The sequence below is a fragment of the Nicotiana tabacum genome, chromosome 18 (assembly GCF_000715075.1).
Source record: "Nicotiana tabacum cultivar K326 chromosome 18, ASM71507v2, whole genome shotgun sequence".
In the NCBI taxonomy this organism is placed as follows: Eukaryota; Viridiplantae; Streptophyta; class Magnoliopsida; order Solanales; family Solanaceae; genus Nicotiana; species Nicotiana tabacum.
This window is the reverse complement of record NC_134097.1, coordinates 21,575,124-21,585,024: the sequence shown is the minus strand read 5'-3', so window position 1 is coordinate 21,585,024 and position 9,901 is coordinate 21,575,124. Positions and strand designations below refer to the sequence as shown.

Genomic DNA, 9,901 nt, shown 5'->3' with positions numbered 1-9,901 from the left:
TCTTATAAAAAAATAATTTATCAAACTAGGCTTTATCAAGCAATTTAGCAATTTATCAGATATTAAAAGAAATTATTTTCAAAGTGCTTTACGAAGATTGGAGAACAAGATCATAATGTGATAATCTTCTTTTTATCAAACTAAATTTTTCAATAATTAATAAATAATTTTAATTATGATATTATTAACATATCTTATTAATACTCCATTCGTTTGAATTATCGTGAACCTATTTTCTTTTTAGTCTGTGCAAAAAAGAACGATCCTTTTTATATTCGTAAACAGCAACAACGGTGATCCAGTAAAATTAAGCAATTTAAATTTATGCTATAGACACATAAATTATATGTCTAATTAAACTCCATATTTATTTTGTATTCAGTCAAACCCAATGGAAGAGTATTTAAGATCATTTCTAATTCCCAATTTAAACACCTACCGAAAAACACCATGTTCACCCTCCAAATCCACACCGTCGACTTTCCACAACCTCTTCCGACCACCGTCGCCACCACTTCCTCCGCCGCACACAGCCCAAACCCTAACACTAACCTCAGCAGCCTAAGCCTATCAGAACTTAGAGGGATCGCCCATCTGTTCCGCCACCTTCCCTCTGCCACCACTATCGCTAACCCAATTGCCCGCACCACCACCGTTTTCATTGTTGCTGTCCCAAATTACCTCTCCCCTGATGATTTCCTCCTTTTTTGTGGGACCCATATTGCTGACTTCTCTCATGTCCTCTTCCTCAAGTATGTTTGATAATTTCTTCTATTTAGAAATAATTTAATTTTAACTTACAATGTTTAATAGCTATACAAATATATATGGTTTGTGTTGATTGTTTATTATTGGTTCATTTCAGGAATGATGGAATAGAACATAGTTACAGTGTGTTGATCAATCTTGTTAATCAATTGGCTGCTGATGGGTTTTACTGTAGCTTCAATGGCAAAAGGTTTAGGCCTACTGAGGTATCTACTGCTGCTCTTGTTGTTATTATTAGTATAAGTTGTCATTACTATAGTTTTTACCATTTATTGCTGGCACTACTGCTGCTACTATACTACTATTATGTTTATCATTATGACTATTTTTTTGGGGGTTTTGTGCAATTTCTCAGGCTGAGATTTGCCATGTTTACTTTATTCAATCAGTGGAATATGCAGAGTCAGCACATATTGCTAGTACGCCTCCTGCTGGTTATACTGAATTGCCAACGTGTCCAGTGTGCCTTGGTGAGTCACTTGGGTTTTCTAAATTTTTGTATAATTGAAAATGTACAACAACTATGTCTCAATACCAAACTTCAAAATCCATTGTATTTGCATTTGAGCTTGTTTCGTTTAACTATCTTACAACTTGTCTTTTCGGACAAATTAAGGATTCTGTAGATCTAGAGAGTAAATCTCTTGCATATCCCTATAATATTGTCATGCAATCTCTAACCAAACTTTAAGGACTTCTATCAAACACGAGACCTAATATAAGTGTGCCAATAATGGACTAACCTTAGTTCCAACTAGTTGGTATTGCTGTGGATATCCTTGTGTTCTGTTTATCGTTATGTCCACATGGATTCCAAGACATTGTAAATCTTTTAAAATATCTTTTCTCGGTGAGATTTTAGGTTTAACACCTTAACTCATCATAATGCCGCACCTATGGGCTGCAGGGTTGGTGCATTTGGATGGCCCACAAAACATTTGCCCCTTAAGCTTTTAGGACCACATATTTCAAAAGTCTTTTTTTCCCCTAAAACTTTGTGACAACTCAAACTACATCATCTATTGAAACAGAGTGAGTATGACGCTACATCTATTTTAACCTCCGCATTCATATCTATGGTCTTTCTAATTATAAGTTGGAAACTTTTTTGTATCTTTTTTCTATGTTATATGGATAACTAATGCAATTCATGTTGAAAATTTCAGAAAGGTTGGACCAAGATACAAGCGGAATACAGAGTACACTATGTGATCATTCATTTCAGTGCTCTTGTGTCTCAAAGTGGACCTATTTGGCATGCCAAGTTAGTATGCTCGTCTAATTGCTCCCCATTACTTTCATTTACAGTGATGAGATCCAAGTGGTTAGATCAAATATTAAGAAAAATCCTATATATGTGTTGTCTTCCATAGTAGATTTCGTACTGCTTAGTTTCATCTACGCACTTCAGTTGATGAGTTAGTGCTTATGTGCACCTTCAGTTATAATGTCTACAGATTATCCTTAACCAACGAAAAACTCTCTTACATGCTTGAATTTATACTTCTAATTCTTTCTTTTTTCTCCATTTGTGTTAGTAAAATAACCGTCTTGCAAAATTTGTCTGTATCAATGTGTTCACTCACAATGTTTTCATGTGTATTGTAGGTCTGCCGACTTTGTCAGCAGCAAGATGAGAGACCTACCTGTTCAGAGTGTGGAACGTTGAAGAATCTTTGCGTTTGTCTGATTTGTGGTTTTGTAGGGTGTGGAAGGTACTGAACGCATTTCCCCCCCTTTTAAACTCCCTACTTGTAAACTCCATAAGTTGCTATTGACTTGATGTAGTTTAATATCTCTAACCTGTCGTTCTATTACCTGTTTTTGTCCCAGGTATGAGAAAAGGCATGCTATAAAACATTGGAGTGATGTAGCGCATCACTATTCACTTGAATTGGAAACCCAACAAATCTGGGACTATGTAGGCGACAAGTATGTCCACCGCTTGAATCAATCGAAAGGTGATGGAAAGTTGGTTACTGTGAATTCGCGTTGTACAGCAGTTGATGGAGAATGTACAACTTGTGGCTATGATGAGGATTCAAGTTTTAGTGGTGCTCTTTTCACCAGCAAAGTTGATTCGGTAATTTTTTTTTCTCTTATATCATTCTCGGTTAGCAATGATTTTTCTTCAGAATCAATTGAAATTCAAAGTTCCTCCATGTCCTCTCTCGTTTGGTGTTACTTTGTTAATATCTGCTTATCTCGAAACCAATTAATTTTATTCTACCTAAATGTAGATTGTTGACGAGTACAACAATCTTCTTGCTAGTCAGCTGGAGGCTCAAAGACAAGTAAGCAAAATTTGAACCTACTTTCATTTTGTTGATCAGCACTTGCATTATTTTAATCTAAGAAGAAGTGATACCTTGACCTGCCATAACATTTATTCAGTTTAGCAGTTTTCGAGATGAATGCATCGTAACAGGAACTCAAGCTAGTTAGAGAGCAAAAAGTCCTTTTCAGTTAATTAACAGTGTCCGGAGAAATAAGAAAGTTAATTAACAGTTTGACTTATGTTTCTCTCAGCATTATGAATCTCTACTAGCGGAGGCAAAAAGTGGAAAGGAGAGTTCAATATCCAGGGCGGTGGAGAAGGCAGTTTTCTCTAAGATGAATGACATGCAAGCTAAGATAGAAATGTATACAGAGGAGACGAAGTCTGTTGCAGAGGTATGGACCGATCAAGAAAAAGTTTATTTTTATAAATTTCTTGGATCTTTTTGTACCTTATTTCACCTTTAGATAAACTAAATAACTGATGGAATAGTTACTCTATGTTTTTAGAGGAATCAAGTGCTTCTGAAAAACCAACAGCTTTTGCAGACCAAGTGTAAAGAAACTGAAGAAAGGTACATTTATATGTTTGGCTTATGTTATCATCTCAGTCATCAATAAAAATTGCTGGAGCACTGATTTAGTTTGATATTAGTCAATTTGGTGTACCAATGTGTTGGCCGAATTAACTTGTATGCGTCTTTTGTTTCACTTCCATGTCATTACGCACGAAACGTGATGCATAGTGACTTGGCTAGAGAGATATGTGTGGTGTCTTAAACTCTTAATGCTTATTCTTGACGTGGCTTAGTTTTCTCGTTGGATCTTACTTTGCTCCGTGACTAAAGTGTACTCAACTTTCCATGTTTAGGGAAAAGTTATCGCTCAAGTCGAAGGACGAGAAAATACTGGATCTCAAGGAACAGGTACTTCCGATGTATTCCATTGGTGTCGCCTTCTTGTTCAACCTACTTTTGTTCTTAACCATTTATTGTAGCTATGTAAAATTTTCTTGACTTTTGTAGATACGGGACTTGAAAGTTTATGTTGAAGCTCAGAGAAAACTTTCAAACATGGGAATTTCAGATGGGAAGGGAGGGTCAGTTCTCTCTGTAGAATCCAACCAATCTTCCAGCAATTCTCGAAGGCGATCAAAGCTAGGTCGAAGAAGGAACTAGTAGCGATGGATCATCCTCCGCACCTGTATTATATGTGTTTGAGCAATGTAGATGGCAGAGTAATTCAGTTTTGGTGAAGAAAAAAAAGGTTGATACCTGTAAATTCATGAAGTTGGCCAGTGTAATGAATTCTTCCAGCCAAGTTCTGGAAAGAGGAGGTCCCAAAAAGTGAATTATATGTTTATTTCATTGCAAGTATGCTTTGGAAATTGGGAACTATAGGCACTGATTTGTGGGGAAAAATTAGAAATAGCTTGATTATAGGGGTGTTCAAACCGAACCGGAAAAACGCACTAAACCGATTAAAAAACCCGACTAGGTTTGGTATGACTTGATTTGGTATTGAATTAAAAAACCCGAACCAAACCGACATATAAGTATATAAATTTTATTTATATTTTTAAGAATTTATAGTGATTTTTCTTTAGAAAATGTAGAAATATTTGGGATCCTCTCATGTATTAACCTTGAAAGCGTAAATTGACTGACGAAAAATTATTATTAGACAACTAAGAAAATAACTATCATGTGTTACTAAAAAATTAGAATATTTTAATAGATCATATGTTTGTCAATTTTTTCCATATTTACTAAACATATATTCACTTATCAAAGTTTTATAATTTTAACAAAGTAAGATTGAAATAATATTCATGTAACAAGAAAACCCGAAAAACCCGACAATATCAGACCAATCCAAACCGATATAGTTGGTTTGGTTTGATTTTGATAAAAACCGAACCAACCCGGTCCATGTACACCCCTATGATTTACAACGGCTAAATGAAAATTAGCCACAGTTTCAAAAGTAATTGAAATTTAAACGCTTTTTCATGTAAAAAAAATAAAATCTGAATAAAAAAAACACTATTAAAAAGTCGGAAAAATTTCAACATAACATGTTAGAGTTTGATTTTTTTACATATGAGATTCCAATATAATGTGTTGGAGTTCCAACATAATATGCTGGAAGTCCATACGCAGGTGCTCCATGATTAAGCATATTATATCGGAACTTTCTGTGTTGCAGTTAGGGTATTTTTGTTCAGATTTTGTCTCCGCATACAATAGTGGTTATTTTACGATGATTTTGCAAATGCTGATTATTTTTCGATTACCAGTCTGAAAATTGGCTAACACATGCTATTTTCACCTGATTTATACTATCTCTAGGATATACGGGCTCCCTGTTCATTGAAAAACAATTTCGTTAAACTCTTCTGCAAATTTTTTAAGCAAACATCAACAAATGAGAAATGATGTTATCTGTGGAAATTCAAGGGTAGACAACAATTGATTTTCCCACCTTAATTAAACTTTTTCATGATTTAATTTTTGAAATTTCCCAATCTCAATATTCTTTTATCTATAATACCCAATTCATTAACTCGTTGATTTCGATCTATCTGTTGGAAGTTTATTTTTCTCAACTGGGTTTTGCTTAACTTAATGGATATGGATGGCTTTGTTTGAATTTTGAAGTTTTACTAAAATGGGTAACTTCACTGGCCAATTCCTGGAATAGTAATTTTTTCGATTTTCCACAGTCTACCCACATTGGTAAAAATTGCATAGGGCGCCCTATTTGGTCGTCCTCGTTTAACATATACCTATTTTTTTTAAAATTTTTAACTTGTACCCACTTGTTAAACAACTTCAGCCCCTTTCTCCTCCTCCTTCTCCTAGTGATCTCCATATCTCTCCGAGACTTAACATTAATGTAACAATATATCTCCTTCTATGGCTTCACTCAATTACTCAGAAGTCATCTTACTATACATAAGGACCATTTATATTGAGAAATATATACGAAGGACTAAAAATAACCCCATCCTTAAAACTTAAGGACTATTTGGACGATCTTGTTTATTCAGCTACTTGCATCTAATGTAATGGCGAAGCAAATAACCCAAAGGGCAGGGTGACGTTACGATTCCAAATCATGGCTTCAGGCGACTGCTCCAAAGACGAGGGCTTCAGTAATGGTTTTAAAATAGAAACTTCAGCAGTACATACTCAAGGGTTTTAAAAACTTTAGCTCTAGAGCTGAAGTTCGCTAGTTACAAACAAAAACTTAAGCTCTAGAGCTGAAGTTCGACAGTTACAAAACAAAAACTTCAGCCTTGTATGCTGAAGTTATGCAAAAAAGCGGGTACGCTTGCAATTTTATTTTTGCAAAGCAGACACAAGTTAAAACGTGACACAAAAAGCGGGTATAGATGCAAATGCTCCTTACTCATTTAGGTTCACCTAACTCCATTCAGAAATAAATTTGTATTCGCGCAAGAAATATGTAGTTTGCGAGAATTCCAAATTTATGTGAAACAAATACACGAAAAGAGACTTGTAGATAGAAATGGCGTGAGATAGCCACTTTTTAATATGGTATTTAGTTTTTGTCCAGTATTTTTAATGCTGAGCAAAAATAGCCACTACTCTATTAAAATTAATACGAAAAGACATTTTCACCCTTTCTTCATGTGTGCTGTGTAAATATTAAGGACATGGTGTCCTTAACATTTACATTGCATACATGAAATTAAGGACGCCATGTCCTTAACATTTACACTGCACATATGAAGCTAAGGACATGATGTCCTAAAGTTTAACAAGGAAAGGTGCAAATACTGGACACTTTGTCCTTAATATTTACACAACATTCATGAAGTTAAGGATATCATGTCTTTAATATTTACACAACACTCATAAAGTTAAGGACACTATGTCCTTAAAATTTACACTGCACACATGAAGTTAAGGAAACCATGTCTTTAACATTTACACTGCACATATGAAGTTAAGGACATGAGGTCCTAAAGTTTAACAACAAAAGGTGCAAATACAAGTTAAGGACATAGTGTCATTAATATTTATACTGCACACATGAAGTTAAGGACGTTGTGTCCTTAACATTTATACTGCACATATGAAGTTAAGGACATGATGTCCTAAAGTTTAAGAATGGAATGTGCAAATAGAGGACACTTTGTCCTTAATATTTACACAACATTCATGAAGTTAAGGACACCATGTGCTTAATATTTACATAACACCCATGTCTAGCACAGGGGTATTTTCGTTCGGCCAGGTAAAAATTTATTAAGCACTGGCTAAAGAGTAAATACATTTTAAACAGTGGCTAAAGAGTAAAGACATCTCTAATTAGTGGTTAGCTGTGCACTTCCCCCGACTTGTAGCATGCTTGGCCAAGTTTCTAAAATCAACAACTTATTTGAGAAATACTTTTTCAAAAAATGCTTTTAAAAAAATACTTTTAATAAGAAATAGTTTGTGTTTGACAAATTAATTTAGAAAGCACTTTTGAGTAGAGGTAAGCTATCGGAAACAACCATCAGGATAGAGGTAAGGTCTGCGTACAAACTACCCTCCCCAGACCCCACTTGTGGGACTATATTGGGTCGTTGTTGTTGTTGTTGTTGTAGTTGTTGTACTTTTGAGTAATTAGTATTTGGTCAAACTTTTTAAAAAGTGTTTGTAAATGTATTTTTCTAGAAAGAACTTTTTGAAATAAAACAATAAAAGTAGAAGAACAATATTGCAGAGAAAGAGAGAGAGGAAATTCTTATTGAATTTTGGGATGAGTTACAATGGAATAGAACCTCTATTCATAGGGAGAGGGTGACTTAGCCCACCAAGTAATAAACCCTAAAATCTCTCTTAATATAGATATTCACCATAAATAAAATTCTATTTATAACATTCCCCCCTTGAATGTCTATTCAACAGATAATATGTCTCGTTAAAACCTTAATTAAAATAAAACCCAGTGGGAAAAAGAATTTCTAGTAAAGAAAAAAGAGTACACATATCTAACAATACGCCTTTTGATTGCCTTATTAAAAATCTTGTAAGGAAAACCCAGTGGGACAAAACCTTGTAAGGAAAAAAGAGTGCACCGCGCATTAACTCCTCTTGATGAGAGCATCAATTCACATCCTTGAGCCTTCACATCTCAATCTTGTGCACCATCTTCAAAACATCATTGGTAGAGATTTGATAAACAAATCAGCCATTTTATCACTTGAATGAATATGTTTTACCTTGACATCATCATTCCTGATAGATTTGTAATGTTTTCATAAAATGCCGTGGAATAGCCTTTTCAATATCTTCATAGAGATTTTCTCTATCATATTATCATGCTTATAGTTATAGCAAGATACATATGTACACAAATTGCACTTAGGATGTAGTACTTTATTATCATGAATTCTATATGCATTAAGCAATTTAAATCCTTTGGGGATCGTCATATAAGTATAGTCAAATAAGTCATTTAAATAGATTTTAGATGCATATCAACTTTTCATGTCATGCTAGACATATAAGATAAATAAAAGTGATTGCACACACCGTTGACTTTATTCTTTCAAGTGTTTGAATTGCAGGTCCAAAATCACATGCCTTTCATATGAAACCAATTCTACTTGAATTGTTTCTCTAGACTTAAGATCCTCATATATACTTAGCGCTATCATATATGTCGTCGACAAACATTTTATATCGGTTCCAACCTCCTTATTTTTCATAAAGACATAACATAGAGATCTCTTCATTCATATATTCAGGTACCTGAATCTCTCATGAGACTTTATAAAGTGTTATGTCATGTGATCTCCTAGATCACTTGCCTCCTTATTATGATTATTTGGTCATCTTTTTTATCAAGTATTTTATTTGAAACCGATTTGTCTATACGCTTTTAGCGTACCATAGACTTTATCCTTCTAGGATTTATTCTAATATGAACATTACAGTGAGAATATAGTTATTTTCTTTGGGTTAGCAAATGCGTCTAGCACGCTTTGCAATATATTGCAAATGAATTATCTTTTTATGAACTTCAAGTTCATATTACCTTTTCGAGGATCGAGATGTATATATAATAATTCACTCCATGTAACTTTTTCTCAATTGTTTATCATGTCTCTCCCTCATGTTAGAAAAACTAACTTGTTTCCTCAACTTTGAGAACCCATCTTTATGTGTTATGGTATTAATTAAAATATACACTGCACATCAATAATAATAAGATGGAATTATTTGGTTCCTGACCCTGAACCACTTGTGAGGGGAGAAGATAGAATTATCAGCTCAGTTAGTTAGAGCTTCGTGCTAATAACATGAAATAAAACAATAAAAGTAGAAGAACAATAATAATAAGATGGAATTATTTGGTTCCTGACCCTGAACCACTTGTGAACTGATAAGATGGATTTATCAGCTCAGTTGGTTAGAGCTTCGTGCTGATAACGTGAAATAAAACAATAAAAGTAGAAAAACAATATTGTAGAGAAAAAGAGAGGGAAATTCTTATTGAATTTTGGGATGCGTTACAATGGAATAGAACCCTCTATTTATAGGGAGAGGGTGACTTAGCCACCAAATAATAAACCCTAAAATATCTCTTAATATAGATATTCACCATAAATAAAATTCTATTTATAACACTTTTCAAAAAAATATTTTTCAGAAAAAAAAATACTTTTTTCCATCTCACGTGCTATTAAGGATAAAGGGTAAACGAAAAATAGAAGAAAATATTTTTTTAACCAGGTTGCTTCTTTTTATGCGACCTACTGTTTAATTTCATCCGGGAAATCCCAGATTCCCCTCAAAATCTTCTGATTCCAGGTTTTGAGATATGAATAAGATAT

At 34.0% G+C, this 9,901-nt stretch overlaps 1 protein-coding gene across 1 annotated transcript; it reads left to right on the top strand.

Annotated features, from left to right (window-relative positions):
* The first annotated feature begins 394 nt into the window (after nucleotides 1–394).
* LOC107788166 (BRAP2 RING ZnF UBP domain-containing protein 1) lies at nucleotides 395–4,427 on the top strand. Its single transcript, XM_016609821.2, has 11 exons — nucleotides 395–752; nucleotides 866–974; nucleotides 1,124–1,238; nucleotides 1,935–2,032; nucleotides 2,377–2,483; nucleotides 2,602–2,851; nucleotides 3,009–3,062; nucleotides 3,298–3,441; nucleotides 3,556–3,620; nucleotides 3,917–3,971; nucleotides 4,071–4,427. The coding sequence occupies exons 1-11, from the start codon at nucleotides 451–453 to the stop codon at nucleotides 4,221–4,223; spliced, it is 1,452 nt and encodes a 483-aa protein (XP_016465307.1). The 5' UTR covers nucleotides 395–450; the 3' UTR covers nucleotides 4,224–4,427.
* The last annotated feature ends 5,474 nt before the right edge of the window (nucleotides 4,428–9,901 follow it).